The sequence below is a fragment of the Eublepharis macularius genome, chromosome 17 (assembly GCF_028583425.1).
Source record: "Eublepharis macularius isolate TG4126 chromosome 17, MPM_Emac_v1.0, whole genome shotgun sequence".
Taxonomy (NCBI): domain Eukaryota; kingdom Metazoa; phylum Chordata; class Lepidosauria; order Squamata; family Eublepharidae; genus Eublepharis; species Eublepharis macularius.
The window spans coordinates 31,886,818-31,908,064 of NC_072806.1; the positions used below are offsets into that span (position 1 = coordinate 31,886,818).

General features: G+C 46.9%; 1 protein-coding gene across 3 annotated transcripts in view; it reads right to left on the minus strand.

The window, feature by feature from the left end:
- Positions 1-21,247, minus strand: part of TRPV3 (transient receptor potential cation channel subfamily V member 3) — a 50,369-nt gene that overhangs the window by 20,909 nt on the left and 8,213 nt on the right. For 2 of the 3 annotated variants that reach the window (XM_055001494.1, XM_055001496.1), the window contains exons 3-8: positions 13,203-13,235; positions 10,666-10,770; positions 9,103-9,189; positions 6,595-6,752; positions 4,326-4,502; positions 2,634-2,774 (exon numbers count right to left, since the gene is read on the minus strand). In XM_055001494.1, coding sequence (XP_054857469.1) covers positions 2,634-2,774; positions 4,326-4,502; positions 6,595-6,752; positions 9,103-9,189; positions 10,666-10,770; positions 13,203-13,235 — 701 coding nt within the window. The remainder of the gene's footprint in view (positions 1-2,633; positions 2,775-4,325; positions 4,503-6,594; positions 6,753-9,102; positions 9,190-10,665; positions 10,771-13,202; positions 13,236-21,247) is intronic. The other variant, XM_055001495.1, reaches the window with a different exon arrangement.

Here is a 21,247-nt window from a genome sequence, read left to right on the forward strand (position 1 = left end):
CTCTGAGAAATACATTTTTCCCTTTGAACAGCCATAAAGGCCTCATCCACAAACCTGCCTGCAGCCTTGCCACCAGACTATTCTGGCCATGGTATATATAGGGAAAGTGACTCTTTAGACTAGGACTCTTTCTTTCTACTCCAAGATATTGCCATGAATGGAATCTACCTCAATAAACTAAGTTCTGTCTTTCTAGGGCAGTCTTTTCTGATGGTGATTCTGAGGCATGGATCCAGGATGGGGCCCTCAAATCCCTGTTACTGATGGATAGGGTAATGTCAGAACAGTGGTTGGAAGTGGGAGAGCTGCCCCGGCCCTGCAGCTGATAGCCCTGGCAGTTGCCTGAGACTCAAGGAGCGGCTAGCAAACACAATCAGTTGCAAGACAGCAGGGGAGAGCTAAGGTTGCCAACTTTAAGTTCGGAAATTCCTGGAGATATGAGGGTGGACCTGCAGAGGGTGGGGTTTGGGACTGCAGCGGAGTATAATGCATGACAGTCCACCCCTCCCAATCGGCCATTTTCTCCAGGGGAACTGATTGCTGCAGTCTGGGATCACTTGCAATTCTGGGGGATCTCCAGGCCCTGTCTGGAGGCTGGCAACCTCACCAGCTACCCTGATTGCTCACCTCTGCTCGCTCTTGCCTTTGTTGTTGCAACATCAGAAGAGACAGCTGGGGCCATTGCCAAGCAGGGCAGCTTGGCAGTTGCCTCCCCCCCATGGTCTCCCCCCAGCATGGGGGCTCAGGAAAGCATGACCCAACTGCCCCATAGCAGAAATGCCTGTGTAGATGTCAGGAACTGCCATGCTTGGAGAATGTAACCTATGTAACGCCATGTTAATTTCTGTAGTTGTTTAGTATTTCTCTTCCTCCAGGTTCCTGCAGGTGCACCGCACTTTCCATGGGAGAGAATGCGGCGTCTTATCTGTTCCTTCCTAGACGGCCTTGATGAGCCAGCGTTCCCACAGAGAAGCTCTCCTGCTGTGTGAACTCTGGGGGGAGGCTGGAGTCTGAGGGTTTGATCTGTAACAACTTTTGCTTTGTAACTCATTCCTAACAATGCTGTGCTCAGCCAGGGTCTACTTGATTCTGGAATATGGACTTCATGGCCTGCTATCTTTCTAACAAAACCTTTTGAAATCAAAAGACCTTGTCTTCTTGCAGAAGGAAGGAAGGCAGACTCTGCCAACTGGAGTGCCATAGCCTGACAGTAGACGCCCTTCTTTCCCAATTGTGGCTCCTTTCTGTTCCCTTCCTTACACCACTCCTTTTATCTCCACTGGCACTCACTGCCGTCAGCAGCGCAAGAAACAGCAGTGGGGCTGAGTTTGGCCTGCAGCAGTACGCCGGAGGCCTGACAACTCTGGCCTGGAGCAGCACAGTGCCTTGACTGTTTAAACAAAACGTAATTCATGTCTTATTTCCTTTACAAACACAGCTTGTGCCTCATCTGATGCATAACACGTTCCAGTGAACACACAACTCACATGTTTCATCTCTTAGCAGCAGCTAGAGTTGCCAGCCTCCAGGTGGTGGCTGGAGATCTCCAGGAATTACAACTTATCTCCAGCCAACAGAGATCAGTTCTCCTGGAGAAAATGTCTGCTTTGGAGGGTGGACTGTATGGCTAACCCCACCTTCTCCAGACTCCACCTCGAAAATCTTCAGGAATTTCCCAACCTGGAGCCAGCACAATATCAAACGTGTGTGAGTCAACTTTAGGGGAAGCTAAATCTGGCTCCTGGGCAAGATGACCCACAATGTTATGGCAGTGCCCTGATTGAGGCTGGATCTGCTCAGCACCTTGACCTGGATACCTCTGGTAAGCCAGATCTTGTCAGATCTTGGCTGCTAAGCAGGGTTGGCCTTGGTTAGTAATTGGATGGGAGACCTCCAATGAAGACCAGGCTTGCAGAGGCAGACAACGGCAAACCACCTCTGTTAGTCTCTCGGCATGAAAACCCTACCATGGGTTGCCATAAGTCAGCTAGGACTTGAGGGCACCCTCCACCACCATACATGCAATAAATAAAATAAGCATAAACTTTTAATAAAGCAGACTCTAGTCCCTCTTGTGCAAGGGACATGCATGAAAGTGTGTGAGCACTGCCTGCTGGAATCTCGTAAGTCAGACCAAGATACTGAGTGCAAAATTCAGCTTATTGTGGGCACAAGATGCCGATCTGGTAGGGAATTTCCTGGATAGAAAACCTCCTGGAACCCCTCCTAGAGTTTCATGATAGAAGAAAAGTGGGCTCTAAACTCAAGGATTAAACAAGGATTCAACTGCTCGGTTTTGTTTGGAAGCAAAATGCCTTTCTAAGAGCCAAGCTACAAGTGATGCCTGACGCGGGTTGGACACTTGTCAGCTTCCCTCAAGTTTTGATGGGAAATGTAGGCATCCTGGTCATGCAGCTGTAATGGAGAGCCAAGCTGTAAAACCAGGACGCCTACATTTCCCATCAAAACTTGAGGGAAGCTGACAAGTGTCCAACCTGTGTCAGGCATCACTTGTAGCTTGGCGCCAGAACTGTCCACACAGAGAGTCTCCATACAGGATCCCCTGTCAGTGCGGAGCACGCCTCCATTTCCACAGCCTCCCAGATCATTGACTCATCAGTCGCCACACTTACCGAAGTAAAAGCCTTCGTGCTTCCGTTTAGGGCTGAAGAATACCCCCTGGGCATGGGCGTTCACATCAGCGCCCTTCTCAATCAGGGTCTGCGTAATGTCAAACTGCCTTCTCTCGATAGCAATGTTTAACGCTGTCTGCCCTACAGGGGGAAAAAGAAGATAATCCTTGCTGATGGGTCACAGGAAGATAAAATATCTGGATGGTAAACCAAGCAACAGTCCCATATCTTCCATCTAGTCAAGGTTTCTCACACCTGACTAGGAAATTGTCTTCTGTTGACATAGCAATAGCAGAAACCCTTAATGCTTATTAGCTAGGCTCCTTTGACAAGTTCAGGCCAGTCTCCCATTAAACTCTTAAGTCCCTCCGGTTAAAGAGGAGATTAAGAACACGGGGGAGAATTATTACCATAGAGTTTGTTTTATTGCCTCTTGCTTTTATGTCCCTGTCCCAGCAACCTGAAATCTAAAATCTTCTTTTCCTGCCAGAAAGTCCACCACATCCCTGCCACGAGAGGGTCTTAAGATCATGATGTCCAAAAAAATTTACTTTCCCTCTCTTTTTTATTTTATAATATCTGGCCTGATGAAGAGTTCTAGGAAACCCAAAAGCTCGCTCACTGTTGTGTGTCCTTGGGTTCGCCTATGGTTGCCAACCTCCAGGTGGGATCTAGAGATCTCCTGGAATTACAACTGATCTCCAGATGACAGAGATCAGTTCCCCTGGAGGAAATGGCTGTTTTGGAGCATGGCTTTATACCCTGCTGAGGCCCTTCCTTTCCCCCATCCCTCATCTCCCCAGGTTCTACTCCCCAAATCTTCAGGAATTTTCTAACCTAGACTTGGTAAACTTAGGTTGGTCTAAAGCAGGGCTTTTTTTCAGCAGGAACACAGTGGAACGGAGTTCCAGAACCTCTTGAAAATGGTCACATGGCTGGTGGCCCCACCCCCCTGATCTCCAGACAGAGGGGCATTTAAATTGCCCTCCGAGGGCAATCTAAACTCCCCTCTGTCTGGGGATCAGGGGGGTGGGGTCACCGGCCATGTGACCATTTTCTCCGAGGGCAACCCACTGAGTTCCACCACCTCTTTTCCCAGAAAAAAAGCCCTGGTCCAAAGGTATTACTCAGATAGCGTTCTTGGCTTTCTGGATTTCCCCATAAATTGCCTTTTTCAGTTCAGACAAAAAGACGACTATAAGTGAAGCAAAATAAAAAATAAAGTAGGGGAGGGCAGCATGGTTCATGGCATTCTATTAGCTTTTTCAGTGCCACGAGCTTTTTTCTCCTTGTATAAAAGAACTTGGGATCAGCCAATGAAGTCGACGGGCTGCAGGTTCAGGACAAACATCAGGACGGACTTCTTTACACAACACATAATTCGCTCGTGGAAACAGGAGGCAAGACCAGATGAAGCAACTTTGGTCTGATCCGGCTGAGCTCTTCTGATGTTCTTATGCACACATTGCTGCAATAACTCCCTCCATCAAAGAGATCTCAAGACTTGTTCTATTTATTCTGTACTTCCAGTTGTTTAAATCTAGGAACATCCTTTAAGCATCGAGGTACTTTGATCTGTCCTCCTCCCCCACCATACTCAGATTTAATTGCTTTGGGGGGAAAATGCCAATATAAAAATCCTCTCAAAGCCTTAATAATACTTAATAATATAATAATAATACCCAATAATACCTCTGTACGCCTCTTCTGTGTATGCTGCATTAATCAGCCTTTCTAAAATTTGGGTTTCTTCTGCAAAGGAAAGGAGCAAATTCACAACCTCCTTTGTGTTCTGGTTGATATTTAATAATGCTTTCATAAGGCAGGTCTTGCCTGTATCGGAAGAGGTCATTTTTTTCATCAGGTAGTCTGCAAAACAAAAAACAGGCATATAAGAACTATGTTAAAATAGGCGCCGCTATGAGATAGGTGACCAGAAGTTTCCCAGAAGTACCTTAGGGCTGAGTGAAAATGGCTTTGAGTGGAATCCAATCACTCCCTTCCACAAAGGAAGGAAATCATTGGATCGAATCCTCATTTTATACTGAGAATATTTTCGTCTTTTTTTTAATTAAGAGTTTTCTATAATAAAAAAGACAAAACATAAAGATGCAATTACACAAAAGCTATCCAAAAAACCCACAACTAACAGACAAACAAAAATAACAAGCCATACAAACAGAACAAAGACTAAACACAGAAAGGAAAGAAAAACTATATAAACTAAAAGAAGGCTTCCGGTTTTCTTTGCGATAAATATTAGCATTTTCAGATTTTCTCTTACTCTGTGTTAAAAATAAAAGTTCTCTTTTTTCTAATGTCCAATATACTGGAACATTGGAAAAAAGAGAACGTTTATTTTTAACATAGGGCCAAGCTACAAGTGATGAATGACACTTGAACGGCAAGTGAACAGACTCACATGTATTCCTCCCTGTTTGCTTGTACTCCACTTGCACTCCACTTGATCACTACGAGATCGAGGTTTTCTGACACATGGGCCCTCGTCACACAGCCATAAATTTAGCGCCAAACTAGCGCCATCTCCTGCTGAATGCTCACCTTATTCCGGCTCTCTTGCAATTTCGCCATTCTCCCCAATTCATGCTTTGTGTCTCTTTATGTCGTCTTTATCCACTTCCATGTGAATGCCCTGGATCGACTGTGAACGCTTTGCAACACCAAAACACTCACTCTCCCTGATCATCTGTCTCACCTAACACTGATTCTCCTACCCTACACTCCCACAAGCCCCAGCACGACCCGCAATTAAACCTCAAAGTAATTATTTTTTTAAAAAACATCAGCCTTATTGCGCTATAGCACTATTTTGCCATGGGCGGGAAACCTCTGCTACCTATCACGGTTGGCTTTTGGGTTGGCCCAACACAACATTGGTATAACAGAAGAGTGATATAGCACAAATAGGCGAAATTTTTTTAAAAAAAATGGGGGCAGGAATTTTAGAGCCCCGTTTCCAGATGCACTTTGACTGACCGTCGAATTGCGCTTTTCCCTTTTAATGTGACTGACCGGAAGCGCAAGCAGTCGTCAAAAGATGGGAGAATCCATTCTAATAACGATAACAGAAGAAACGATTTCTAGTGCAAAACTGACGCAATAAGGGCCCGTGTGACGACGGCCATGGATTGACAAATCACACTTTGGTTAGGTCTAGCATAAGTGGATAGGAGGTAATCTAAATTTAGAACAATTTCTGGATGTACGAACTCTTACATGGAGTGCCTACACAGAGTGCCCACCTATCAAACAGAGGCTCAAAACTGTTATTTCTGACATCGCTAATCATGAGTGGCGTTGCCAACCTCCAGTAGAGTCTGGAAATCTCCTGGAGTTACAACTGATCTCCAGACTAGAGAGATTAGTTTCTTCCAGAGAAAATGGCTGCTTTGGAGGGTGGGCACAATGGCATTAGACCCTGGTGAGCCCCCTCCCCTTTCCAAACTTTGCCCTTCCCAGGCCGCGCCCACAAATCTTCAGGAATTTCTGGCACCCAAGTGGGAGGGACTAAGGGTGCTTTTGAAATTCTGCTGCTCCATATTTCTACCCAGATTCAGGAATTCTAAATTACTACATCATGTTCCATAAGTAGAAGTGATCCATTCTTGTCATTTGGTGTTCTTTTTATTTCTGATTTTTCACAGTGCTGAGAATACCTGCTTGCTACTATTTTGCATTTCCTTCCGTTCATTTGCAACATTTCCCCTCTCCGTGTTAACAACGGGCCCATGTACAGTGATAAAAGGGAAGGGAGAGAAATCCTAATGCTATTGTACAGTTGAGAAAATCCCACTGGACATCGGGAAATTGTTGGTTAATTTGTCAGATCCATACAAAAAGAGCAGACGCAGGCCCGATTTAGTTAGGTGACAAATTCAGCCAACCCTGCTGGAGAATTTTACGCATACGAGAAAAGCTCTAGAAATAAATTTCATTGCACCTTGGACAGTCATGTTCTTGCACGAATGGGACCGATCCTTCACCTCAACAAGGAGGCGCTGGAGTTCTTCCACATTGCCCTCCGACACGGCCCTGAACAAGTATTTCTTCAGCTTTTTGCGCCGATTGCTTTGCTGAGCACTTTGAGACAAGTTGGTGCTGGATTAAAAAACAGAAAAGATGGCGGCCTGTTTGTCAAGCTTGTGAAGTGCCAGCCGAGAAACCCCGCCCCCCTGCAAATCTCACCTCAGCCACCAACTCTCTCAGGGGACCAAACTCCACGGAATGCTGGGGGCGGTTTCTGACTGAAACTCTGGGTGTTATGCTATGAGAGAGCAGCAAGTCCAGGAAGGAGGCTGATACAAATCAAGCCCTCGAAACAGGAATCTTAAGTCTCCCTCTCATGCCATTTTCTTGATTGGAAATAGCACATCGCCCCCCCCCCAAGGCTTCCTTAAGCCTTGGTAGGTACAAGAGCCAGGGCTAATAAGCAGGGCTCGTTTGGAGGGGGAACGCACTGGGATGCCATTCCAGTCGTTCCCCCAACAGTCAGGTGGCCCCGCCCACCTGACTTTGAAAAATTTGGGGACGTTTAGGCCTTGATTGGGGCCGAAACGCCCAGATTGGGGCCGAAACGGCCTGGATCGGGTTGGTGCCAGGTGGGGGAATGCTCCCCTGCCCGGCACCAACCCGATCTGGGCTGATTAGGCCCCGATCTGGCCCAAAATGGGCCCAAAATGGCCATTTTGAGCCATTTTGGGCCCCTTTTGGCCTGGATTGGGGCCAAAACAGCCCTAATTGGGCCACTGCCAGGTGGGGGAACACTTCCCCTCTGGCAGCAGCCGAATCCTGGCCATTTCGGGCTGGCCAAGGGGCGTGGCATATGCTAATCAGTTATGCCAATGAGTTATGCTAATGAGTTCCTGCCACTCTTTTTCTACTAAATGACCCCTGCTAATAAGGGCCCTTGTCTTTCTTCCATAAAAGGGATTAAAGTAGCTATGGGGAGGCACAGATTCATTTGTGGAAACTGTGCTCAGAAGAAGAGTTAACCCCTCCCTCCCCCTTGATCCATATACTTTCAAGGACCCAAATAGCTCATCATAGGGCTACCAGGCTATGGTGAGAGACTCCCCAGCGTTAGCCTTATTTGTCCACTTTTTTTTAAAAAATAGCACCATTGCCTACATTGCAACATCACTTCTGGGGAAAACCCAGAAATGACATAGTTACTCCCCCACCCCACTCCCCATTTCCCCACTTCCACCCTTCCCCGCTGGTTATCTGGGATTCCAGTGTCATGCACAGAGTGGTCCTGACTCCTGAGGTGAACTTAGCGCCAAGCTACAAGTGACTTGAATGGCAAGTGATCAAGTGGAGCGCAAGTGAACAGGGAGGACTATATGTGAATCTGTTCACTTGCCATTCAAGTGTCATTCGTCACTTGTAGCTTGGCCCTTAGGCAAGCTGCTGTTCTCGCTCAGCCTGCACTCCTCCACTTGCAACCTGCAGAGCTGAATCGTGGCATAACTTCCAGGGCTGTTGTATCAATTAGTGAAATTCTATCGACAAAAAAACCCACCTCTGAATGTTCTAAATGCTATTGAATCAAGAACTTCGGATGTTTAATTGGTTTAATTCAAAATAGTTTCCTATTTTCCTATACTCTGATCTCAGTATTTGAAGGTGTGACAAGAGAGCCAGTTCGGTGTAGTGGAGAAGAGCGGCAGGACTGTAATGGAGAATCAGGTCTGATTCCCCACTCCACCGCCTGAAGCCAGCTGGGTGACCTTGGGTCAATCACAGCTTTCCCCAAGCCACCTCACAGGGTGATTGTTGTGAGGATAATAATAACACACTTTGTAAACTGCTCTGAGTGTGGCATTAAGCTGTCCTGAAGGACAGTATATAAACTGAATGTTATTATTATGTAATTATTATTATGTATGGAACCAAGGTTTTTTTCCTAATCATCAGCATAGAAATGTACATGGTTTGTGTTCCTTAGACCTGATCTGCTATCGTGCATAAGTTCCTAAGCTATAGTTAAGCCAGGATGTGAAACAGTGGTTTGAAGTGGGAGTGTTTTAACCACGTTAAATATCGCTACAGCACAAAGCAAACCATGGTCACGGCAGATTTCCCGTGTCTCCTCTAGCAAGGTGACAAAGCAGGTCTCCCCATACATGCCTCTGAGGGCAAGACTTAGCTCAGCAAACACATCTTCACTATATATTTGGGGTTTTAACATCTCTTAAGGCAACAAACCAGGGTCAGCACAGACTATGGATAAGGATTCATTCTTCACTGGACCCCCCTTCTCTCTCGTATTTTACATGAACTTGCTTGATTTGCAGGTTTTTTTGTTGGTAATCATTCCTAAAGAAATGCACAAATCAATATCTGATGCCTGCAGAGTGCAGACCTTAATTTTAACCACAGTAGGGAAAAAGGAACATTTAATCCATAGAAAACCACAAGTCTGGCAATACGTGACGTGCCCACTCACCAACAGCTGTCTGCATTTTGGGTATACTCCGTCATATCATCTTGGAGGGACTGGGGAGAGTCCATATCTTCGCAGTTTGCAGATGCGCTGGACGAAATCCAAAACAGGAGAGAAAATGCTCAAGTCAGGAGACTATCAGAGCAAATTACACGGAGAATCAGTCAGCAGCTGGGAGCAAACCCTTTTCATCTCCTCCTTCATTACTCCCTCTGTCCATGTGTTAAGATACAGCCTTCAGGAAGCTAATAATCTTCATTTAAATTCTAAGCTTTAGAAAAAAAAGGAGTTGATATTTTTTTCACTCCAGATTGCGGATGCTACTGAATTTCATGGCCACTTTATATTGAAAACCCCAATTTCTGACATTGGTTTTCTCTGCTCGGGATGAAACCGCAAGGGTATCTTTTTCCTGACTTCACTAAGAAAACTGGATAGAAATATTACTGTTAAAAATGAGTCGGGATTTTGTATCAATCGGATAAAATGATGTAAAGAATTGTGTTATAAACTGCATATACTGGGAGACTGGCATCAAACAGCATTAAAAACAAATATGGAATTGCCAGCAGAAAAAAAGGGTGAAATAAAAAGGCTTTCAACGACCATGCAGAGGAATGAACAGAAACTTTATGGGCAGATTCATACATTCTAATGAAGATATGGAATATAAGATTTAATGTCTACATGTCAAGGCTGGCATCAAGGATCTGCATGGATGGGCACAGCCTGGCAAAGAGCCCACCTCTCTGCCTGGTCTATTTCCCATGTCTCAGAGGGAGAAGTTCCTGGCAGAAGTACAGAAAGCAAAGAGCAGAAATATTGTTGTGCTCTGCTTCAAAGATCTCTTGCATGCCGCTTTTTGACTTACCCACACTAGTGGGGCTAAAAAGGTACACGAGTAAATCTCAGTTCCCTCCAGAGTTGCTGCAGAAAGGGGGAGGGAAAGGGAGCTGTATTGGGGTATTTGGGAAAGGGTATTTGGAGGGAAAGGGAGCTGTGGAACAAAGGAGCTACTGCACACAGGTCTATGGACACCCTGTTGCCAGCAAAATCCTGGAGCCAGCCTTGGCCTAAGATAGCAGAAGGAGCCAGACCGCGGGTCTCAGGGTAGAAATACACGTTACAAAGTACCAAGGGACGCTCACATGAACGTCATTTCATGTGTCCCCCCGTTCCATCTTCCCATGCACTTGCTTGCACAGTCACACTTTAATTTGCTCCTCATGAGTACTTTTACGCATTCGATATCAGCCTACAGTACTTGTTCTTGCAGTGAAAACAGAGCTGAATGGATGCTTTACTCTCTGGAATCACTTCCAGATGCATTCATACAAAGGGAGCTCCCGTGAAAGAGGCATTCACGTGCACTGAGCAAGAGACAGCCTGCACATGAATTGAGGACCACACATACAATCCTGCACTTGCACATTGCCAGGTAATTCGCAACGTGTATTTCCATTTTAAGAGAGAACCAAAGGGAAGGAAGACTCTTGAGCACACGGGGTTTTGTTCATGCCTTGTGCTTCCAGTGTGAGGGAGGCACATGTCCCAGCTCATTCGTACCATGGGCGGATATTGGAGTCCATCGGTTTGGAGAAAACTGGCGGAGAAGTCCGGTTCGGTGTGATGTTAGTCTCCAAGCCTTCAATCTCGAGAAAGAAGTGTGAACTGTTGAACACATGATTGGATAAAAGCTTTATTAGTGGCAAGGCAAAACCAATGGTGTCTCTGTGCAAGCTTCGTATCACATAGCTATCCCTGGTCAATATGGCTTGGGTTGCGTTTCGTCACTGTTTTTAGATAATGCAGTCCTATATTCTCCCTTCATTGCATTCATTGGATATAGAACTGCCAGGGACAAAGCAGTGGCCCATAGCACCCAAGTCCGGACCTTTAGGCCCCTTCGGTCAGCAAAGTGGGCCAGAAGCTGGAGAAGGCAGTGCCTTGAGGCATGGCACGCAAAAGGCCAGGCCAAGGCATTTATAACAATCTGAGACTTCATTAGGGTTGCCAGGTCCCCTAACCCTCTGGGTGGGAGACAGGAGACACATCACTCACCTGTTTAGATGTCCTCATGCGCGCGTGTTCCTGGGCTGCATGATGACGTCACTTCTGGGAAGTGATGTCAACGCACAGGCCTTGCACCACCCCTGGGAGCAATCCTGAGCTCCGGAGTGAGCTGATTTCGTCCTGTTTAGGGCCAAATCAGGCCCATTTGGGACCCAAATTGGTCCACTACGGAGTGTGGGGACACTGCTGGTGTGATGGGCCCTAGAGAGCTCCTGGACCTTGCAGAGGGCCGACTTCATCCCCAAACAGGCCCGATTCCACTGCACAGCACGGGAGGGCTGCCAGGAGGGTCCTGGCGAGCTCCTGTGCTTTACAGCGGGCCAATTTAGGCCCTGAATGAGCCCTATTCGGCCTGTTTGGGACCCAAATTGGCCCATGGTGGAGCACGGGAGTGTGACGCACCACCCAGGAATGCACCCCGGGAGGTGCGTTCCCCTGTCTTTTCCCCACCAGCCAGGTAAGCGGGGTGGGGGGTGGGGGATTCCCCGCTCCCGACAGGGGACTGGCAACCCTAGGCTTCATAGTGCCGGCCAATCAGAAGGGCTGAGTGAGGTGTGGCATCCCTTCTGTGCCTGATCAGGGTTCTGATGTCTAAGCACTCACAGTCCCAGGTGGTGGTGCATCAGACCCCAGTTCAGGCCTGGTTCACACAAGCAGGAGAAGGAGGTGGAGGAACAGACTGCAGCTGAAGAATCACATTTTGGAACACGCCCCTTGCCCGTGATCAAAACTCCAGACGTGTACAAAACCCGCTAGCAAACCAGGGGAGGGGCTTTCCCACCGCCGTGCTCATTTTCTATTTGCATGGCATGCTTTGTATGGGGGGCTTCCAGAGCCATTCTGAGCAGAGTTACACTCATTGAGTGATTGGATAATGCACTTCCAATCCTCTTTATAGATCCTTTGGAACGGATTTTTTTGTGCGTGGAACAAAAAATCCACCTCAAACGATTGATAAAGTGCATTGAAAGTGCATTATCCAACGTGTGCGGAATCAGTCATTGATTCTGATCGGCTTGTAAGGATGCAACTCCTCTTACAATAACACTATTCATAACTTAAAAAGTACAATTCATAACTTACTACCACCTAAAATACTGCAGAATATTTTCCCACTTCTTTCTCTGGCATTGCGTTAACCAGGTAGGGATCCCATTCCCCCAGTGAGGGTGGGGGATCCCCTGCTCCCAGCCTCCACCCCCCCCCACCATTCACCTGGCTGGTGGGGGGGGGAAGGCACAGGAATAGGCCTCCGGGGGCAAACTCCTGGAACGGCACGACGACATCACTTCTAGGAATGATGTTATCGCGCAGACTGTGGGAGTGCTCCCACGCTTAGCACTGGGCCAATTTGGTTCCCCGGAAGTGACATCATTGCGTCGGTGCCAGGAGCATGCGCATGCAAGACTTGCTCAAGATGATTGCTGGGTCCCTCCCTCCCGCCAGGAGGGTAAGGGGACCAGGCAACCCTCTGCCACCCTTCCCAAGCCTCCTGGTTTAAGCCCCCGAGCCTAGAGTTGCCAACCTCCCGGTGGGCCTGGAGTTCTCCTGGAACTACAACTGATCTCCCCTGGAGAAAATGGCAGCTTTGGAAGGGGGTTTTCCTAGGACAGGATCCCTGCTGAACTCCCTCCTCCCTCTAAACACCACCCTCCCCAAGCTCTGCCCCAAATTATTTAGGAATTTCTCAGCTTATAGCGGGCAACCCTTCCCAAGCCCTTGACGAAAAGCAGATCTCTGGAACATAACATAATACATGGGGTATTCTTTTCAGTTTTGGGGTGTGTGCACTGCATGTTTTCCCCCTTTAATGAATAGGTCTGTGTGCATCTAGACATTTGCTTTGTTCATGGATAAAGAAACTGCAGCTATCCACTCACTAAAGCATTTGTGCAGGATTCATTCCCTGTTTTATAAATGACCAAATAATTACCCGAATGCCAGTACATGTGCCTGTTGCCCCTTTTGGAGAAATGGAAGACAACATATTACCGTTACCATTCATAGTGTGGAATGCAAGTCATACCTACCTGCCGAGGTTGGAGACGAGACCGGGGTTCTGCCTAGGCAGGTCGGGCCAAGAGAGGAGAGAAAAATAAATAGATTTTAATCTGGCCGGCAAAGGACTAAGAAGTATGACTTTTTGGAAGAAGCAGGTAATGGACAGTGCTGGGGAGATGCAAGCATGTGCTCTGTGTGTGTGTGTGTGTGTGTGCACGCGCGCGCATACATTCAACACAATGCTGTATTAAGGACCAATGTTACCCATGGCTCCATATCTACACACTTTGCAAATTTCCCAACAATGTAGAGCTTTTTTTTTGGCCAGATTCAATGTAACGCCATCTGTAATCCTATACAGAAGATTCTAAAAGGTACCCTACTCAGCTAGATATTGTTCTTGTAAGTTAAGTTGTATTGAAACCACATATTCTTTTTATTGTCTTCTCTATGTAAAAATTCATACTAAATATTTAGATCCTATTTTTGTAAACAGGACGGGACTCCCTGATCCCATTAAGATTCATTTTATTTTGAATCACCTTTAAGACTAACCAACTTTATTGTAGCATATACCTTTGAGAACCACATCTGCATTGGATGAAGAGAGCTGTAGTTCTCGAAAGCTTATGCTACAATAAAGTTGGTTAGTCTTAAGGATGCTACTGGACTCTTTAATATGTTGCAACTGCAGACTAACACAGCTAAACTCCTTTGGATTTATTTTGAATGACTCCTCTCTGGACATCTGAAAAGGTGGCTATATTTCTGCACTGCGACATAAAGTTGCGTGGTAATAAGATATAAAGAGTTAAATTGATGGTATATTAATCCAACTGTAACCTCAAAGCAGTTTGTGTCTTATGATCCATCTTATCTGTTCTTATGCCAATGAAGGATTACCGAGTTACCGAGACCAGTGTTACCCCCTGATGTGCTATCAGAACAGATACGACAACCACAGCATCAATCTAGCTAACATCATCTGGTAGGAGACTTCTGCCTTGCTCGGTTACCTTGGGCCAGTCATACACACTCAGGCCCAAACTAGACAAGATGGCAGCCACATATTCAATATGTAGCCACCAGGGCTCATTTTGAGGAGGAACGCTGCTCCAGCAGTTGCCCCAACAGGTCATGTGTCAGGTGGCCCCGTCCTCCTGACTTTTGGCCATTTTAGGCCGTTTCAGTCTAGATTGGGGCCAAAACGGCCCTGATCGGACCACTGCCAGGTGGGGGAACACTCACCCGTCTGGCAGCAACAGAATCCTGGCCATTTTGGGCCTGATCAAATCAATTATGCTAATGACACACGGCCGGTGATAGCAGGGGGCGTGGCATATGCTAATCGGTTATGCTAATGAGTTATGCTAATGCGTTCCTGCAGCTCTTTTTCTACGAAATGACCCCTGGTAGCCACCAAAGCCATTTTAGAGGGCTGTGAAACCATGGCACAATGAGACCAGGCAACGGCCCCCCACCCAAGCCTTTTAAAGTGCCAAAAGAGCCACGGGAGGGTGATATTGGCACTTGAGAAGATGCACTTGGCTCTGTTGCACCATGGCTTCACAGCATTTTAAAACGGTCCAGTTCTTCTCTACAATGGTATCAATGGCCATGAGCCAGATCTGTAGCCACCATGATGTCTAGTTTGGCTCTCAGCCTAACCTACCTCACAGGGCTGTTGTGAGGATAAAAAGGAGGAGAGAAGAATGACGTATGCTCCATTGGGTGCCCATTGGGGAGAAAACTGGAGTATAAATGAAGTCAGTGAATAAATGTGTGGCCTTGGATCTGGGAGAGTTCACCAAAGTGGCTGAGGCAGTGAGATGAACCGGAGAGGCTCTGAGCCCGGCAATGCCAAGAGTGGGCAGCTCACACCCGGCACTCCCACCCTCAGGATGCAGATCCCAGTGCCAGCTTCTTACATTGCTCTGTGCTTACACAATGGAAACAAAGCACTGGCGTGGGGTGGAGGGTGCCAGGGAGGGGGGAGGAGAGAAAACCAACCCTGCATCGTGTCCTGCCAGGAAACAGGGGAGTCCAGGCTGTGTTTCTGAAAGCACTGTGGAGCTGGGAGACTGGAACAAATGATTGAACATTGCTAGGAACAGTTAAAAAACCACAGACCTATTTCACCCGGCAGAGCTAAATGGCAGATTCTTGTAAGCAGGCAGAAGGAAGAAGTGGCTGCATCCTGTGTGCTTCTGCTCAAGCCCAGGGCAAGAGGGGAATTTCCAGCTGGGCACAGCTGGGCACACAATTCAGCATCCTCAGCTTGCTTACTTGCTTTTTGGCAAGCAATTTTCTGGTCCTCAAAGAGAGCCAGACAGATGTAAAAAGTGTGTGGCTGCTGCCAGGAACAACTCAAAAGCCAGGGGCAGGGAAGTCTCTGAAAGCTTCCCATAGATCCAGTCTCTAAACAAGACATCTTATACAAGGATGATCAAGTGTAGGGAGACACAATGAAAGCCGGGAAGTGTAGTTTAAAATTTCACCTCTCTACACAGAGCTGGCAGAGATCACTCTCAGAGGGTTTGTTCATTTCACCTTTGCTTCCTGAAGGGGAGGTGAAATTGACAGAGCCTTCAAAAAGGCGAAGATGAAATTAACAAACCCTCTGAGCGATCTCTGCTGGCTCTGTATTTTTAAACTATCCTCCTGTAGAGAGATGCAATTTAAACTACACTCCCCAAATAACATTGCATCTCCCTACACTTGAGTGTCCTCGTGTAAGATGTCTCATGTAGACAGACTTGCAGAAACAAACCCAGTTCATCATCATCATCATCATCATCATCATCATCATCATCATCGTTTATTGTGTATAGGCATAGGCCGTCACAAGATTACAAAGACCCTATTAAATAAGATAAAAATTAGGTAAAATATAATTATATATGCAATATAGATTGGCCAAAACATGGGGTGAATTCCACTAAATCAGACCCAGTTCTGTCAGAAGTGTGGCCTCTCTCTCTCTCTCTCTCTCTCTCTCCTGTCATTTACATGTCCAAAATGTAAGAGTTTTTTTTTTCCTTTTTGGTGCAGATGTGGGGTTTTCCCCTTGAAACAATTATATATATGTTTAATCACCATCAATACTGAGAGTAGATCCAGAGGAGTTAGCCATGTTAGTCTGTAGTAGCAAAATAGAAAAGAGTCCAGTAGCACCTTTAAGACTAACCAACTTTACTGTAGCATAAGCTTTCGAGAATCACAGCTCTCTTCGTCAGATGCGTGGAGGGTAAGAAGAAACTGGTCAGATATATAGGTGGAGAGGGGAGGGGGGAGTATCTGACCAGTTTCTTCTTACCCTCCATGCATCTGACGAAGAGAGCTGTGATTCTCGAAAGCTTATGCTACAGTAAAGTTGGTTAGTCTTAAAGGTGCTACTGGACTCTTTTCTAACACTGAGAGTGTAAGCTACTCGGGACAGGGACCTGGACTCACTGTGGATGCATGTATTACCCTGAAATGCACTGCTTACTTTGATGGCATCGTGCAAATGTCTCTTATTATGAAGAGTAATTAGCCAAAGACCCATTCACGTTTGATGGCTGGAGGTGAAGGCTGAGGGAGAGCTCACTCCCTGCCCCTCCCATGGCTGCTCCTTAGCCTCCGGTCCATCACTGACTCCACAGAGGTGGGTGGAGCAAGGGGTGGGTGGGGCTGGCAGACTCCTGCTGGGGCCTGGAGCTCTCCCAGAATTACACCCGATCCCCAGACTACAGAGTTCAGTTGCCCTGGAGAAAAAGGGCAGTTGTGTGAGGTAGGATCGCAAACTCCAGGTTGGGAAATTCCTGGAGATTTGGGGGCAGAGCCTGAGGAGGTGAGGGAGCTCAGTGAGGTATAATGCCATACAGTCCTCTCTCCAAACCTGCCATGTTCTCCCGGAGAGCCCCTCTTTCTAGTCTGGAAATCAGTTGTAATCCCAGGAGATCTCCAGGCCCTACCTGGAGGCGGGCAACCCTATTTGGAGGGTTAACAGTATGGCATTATGCCCTGCTGAGATCCCTTCCCTCCCCAAACCCCATCTTCACTAAGCTCCCCCTGCCCCAAATCTCCAGGGATTTTTCAACCCGAAGTTGGCAACCTTGAGGGTGAGGCTAGGCCTGGCCATGTTCTAGTTCCTGAGACCAGGCAGGGTGTGAGGTGAAGGTCAGGAATGATTCTCTTATCAATCAAGACTAAGGCCAATTCCAGACGGCCCTCTCCACCCCGATATTTCGCGTTTTCCGCGCGACAACGCGCGACGTTTCGGGGTGGGGAGGGCCGTCTGGAATCGGCCTAGAATTTGCACTCAGGCTAAAGATGCACGCGTTTCCTTTTCTCTCTCAAACCTCCGCTCCTAATTTCCTAGTTTCTAATGTGTTTTTATGTGTTATATGCTTTAATTGTTATCTACTTAACAACAACAGCTCCACTTATATACTGCTCTTCTAAACAGCGGTGAACAAGTTAGTGTTATTATTCTCCCCACAATACGACTGGGGAGCTGGGGCTGAGAGGAGTGGCTGACCCAAGGCCACCCACTGAGCTCATGGCAGTAGCGGGATTCGAACCAGCAGAGTGCTGATTTGCAGCCCAACCACTTAACCACTGTATTGCTTTGAATGTAGTAGTAGTAGTAGGTTTAATTGTATATGGCCAAAGGCCATCACAATACAGAGTTAAGAACAGTAAAAATAGAAATTTATCATACAAGCATAAAATACAGTTATTAAAATAACAAAAACAAAATACAATTAAAATAGAACCTTAATAAATACCAGATAATTAGGGGGGAAAGTTAGTTTTCTGAGGAAACAATCTTGGCCCTAATCTTTTTTGCAGCTAAGGCAAACAGGGATACTCTGCTAGTGACAAATGAATCGGTATCAGATAACAAAAAAACTAATTTGTCAATATCAGAGGTAAAGTTATGCCCCACTAACAAATTAGCAAGAAATTTAGCTCTAACCTCTGCATACATGGGACAAAATAAAGTGTAATGTAGAAGATCCTCAGGAACTGAGGCACCGCATATACAGAGATGGAGAGCCACTGGGGTTTGAAGGTTTGACCTGCTGGCCCACCAGTCACTGGTGACCTACAGGAGGTGTGCTGCTGCCTCGAGAGACCACTGCCACTGGCAGGCACCCTTGGAATATATGTGGCACGCATGGTCCTAGCAGATGTGACTACACATCACTTTCAGAAGTGATGTTGTTACACTGGCTGCAGGAGTGATCCCACACTTCGTTTGGGGCCAAAATCAGCCCTGTGCAGAGGGCAGGAGCGCTCCCACGGGCAGCGTGATGATGTCACTCCCAGAAGTGATGTCATTATGCAAGTGCCGGGAGTGCAAGCACACTTTGCGCATGCCTCAAAAAAAGACACATGGAAGGCATAGATAAGTGCCTGCCTGGAATCCTCTCCCACAAGAAGGGTATAGGGACCAGACTTTAAATTATGTTACCTTGGAGACCCTGAATGGGGTCGAAAGGTGGCACAGAAAAATGTTTTGAATGAATGAATGAATGATGAACTAATTAGCTAACGAATAAGTACCGTTCTCCCTCCGCAGCCTAGTTTTGGAGATAATTTCATTCCAGGGTGAAGGGACGTTAGGCCTTTCCTGATAGTCGGAGGTAGTTGCGGAGGCCACGGACTGATTTCCTGTGACCTGTTGCTGCATAATCCCAAAGGGCTTTCTATGCCCCCATCAGAATGAATGGACCGGCAAAATACTGTAGGTTTTATATAGTCCAGAAAGATAAGCAACTTTTTGAAAGCACACGCAGAGTCAAGCTACAAGTGACTTTTTTCACGCGTAGAACACTTGATCGTTTTCGCAAGTTTTCCTGGGAACTGAAGTCCCAGTGTGCTTCCCCTCTCTGTTAGAATCGCTGCCTGAAGAGCCAGAGAAAGCCAGCGGCAGCAGCAGCTTTTGCAAATCCAGAGCAGCTCCCCGGGAGCAAGACACCCAGAGAAAAAGTTGCAGCTGCCCGCCCCCAAAGATTGTTGAGAGCAGGCTTGTAGCTGGAGGAACGATTTGCAAAAGCTGCTGCTGCAGCTGACTTTCTCTGGCTCTTCAGGCAGCGATTCTAACAGAGAGGGGAAGGACTCTCAGACTTCAGTTCTCAGGAAAACTTGCAAAAATGATCAAGTGTTCTACGCGTGAAAAAAGTCACTTGTAGCTTGGCTCTCAGAGCCAAACTACAAGTGATGCCTGACACAGGTTGGACACTTATCAGCTTCCCTCCAGTTTTGATGGGAAATGTAGGCAGCTTGGCAGAATGTTGGACAAGTGACAGTTGAAAAGTCCATTGGACAGTAGTCGGAAAGCCAAGCTGCAAGACCAGGATGCCTACATTTCCCACCACAACTTGAGGGAAGCTGGCAAGTGTCCAACCTGTATCATTCGTCACTTGTAGCTTGGCTCTCAGTCCAAAGCCAAATTGCCTGATGTTCACATGGTATCTCTTCTGGGCACTTTTTCTCCAAGAAAGACCTTGGTTAAATTTGAAACAACACTATAAAAGTGTGGGGGGGGGCCACTTGGCCACCCCCTGGACCTTTGCTGAGCCACAAGGTTCTTTCAGCTCAGAAACCAAACCCCAATTTGATTTTTGCCTCTTCCTTTTGGAGGAAGAGTCAAATCTATGAGTCTCTATTTCTATGCCATTTTTTGTTTCCTTGCACTGAATTTTTCCTGTCAACACAGCCCATTTTAATTTAATTTTTTTGCATCCACTACATAAAAACGGTGTTAAAGAAACAAACAAAAAGGCTCCTCGCAACAACATATGTAAAGTTAAAGAAGCCACAACTTGATTCCAATCTCCCAGGGCAAAATCACCTTCTTTAGTCACACCCAGGTACACCCCAACATCCCGGTACACCCCAACACCCCAACCTTGTCAAGAAGCGTTTGGAAATCTAGTCTGTTGCAGAAGTGATCCTCAGAAAAGGAAACAATTTGGCATATGGGAGGGAAAAGATGGGAGAGGAGAGATTCCTCCCGGAAGAAAAAATCCACCTGCCAGAGCACCAGGTTCAAAAATACTTCAGAGGAATTAGAATCAGGGAAGCAGCAAGACATGTAATTAAAGACAGTCAGGGAGTGCATCTTTGCAATTAATGCTCACATGATCACTGTTGCTTGCAAAGAAAGAATGTGCTGCGCCACACCCATTGCCCCAGAACACGATAGGAAAGGATCCCTACGCACCCACCCACCAGTGCCATTCCAGAGGTTTAAATCTGGCAAATAAATCTTTGGCTTCTCACAGTTGTGCTGACATGTGCTTTCCCTTTGGAAAGCTCTTTCTGTGCCTCATGGCACGTCTCCAACTCTAAGCACGCATAGATCCAAGCGACCCAGCGAGGGCTGATAGCCGTTTCTCCGTTTAATATGATACTTGTGGGGTGTGCATGTGCAAGGGCAAATGAACTCTGCCTAGGAATGTGCTTGGAGCATGTGAGCACATACAGAAGAAGAGGACACTTGGGAACGCACAGAGTACATTTCCCTCACCACTAAGTGGGAATACATAGAGTAAAGGTAGTATAAGAGAGAGGCCGTTTTCACATGGCCACGCGTCCAGAAGATCGTGCGAAACTCACGGCATAAAAGTGTCTTCCTAGCACGATTTCCCAGCATGATCCCATTTAATGGCGCTTTTTCTGACGTCATTGGGCCATGAAAGGGGATCGTGCCGGGAGCTCGTACTAGGAAGACGCTTCATGCCGTGAGTTTGTGTGATCTCCCGGGGTGCGAGTGAAAACAGCCATAGAGCGTTGGGTTTAGGCCTGGTCTCGACATGCAGTGTAATGAAGTGGCAGAATGGTCTGTGCAACTAGACAGAAGGGAAGGGATTACATATTTCACAGCCCCCCTCCATTAAGAGTGCCCTGTAAATGGAAAACTAGCTCAGCAGCTCAGGCGGGAAGGGGTCACACCCAGCCTGGATTGTGGATTTCACCTCTTTCATGACTTCTTGTAAATTATTTACATTTACATGACCCTTGCTCCCTGCACCCTCTCCCCGCTCCCCTCACCACCTATATATCTCTGGCCAGTTTCTTC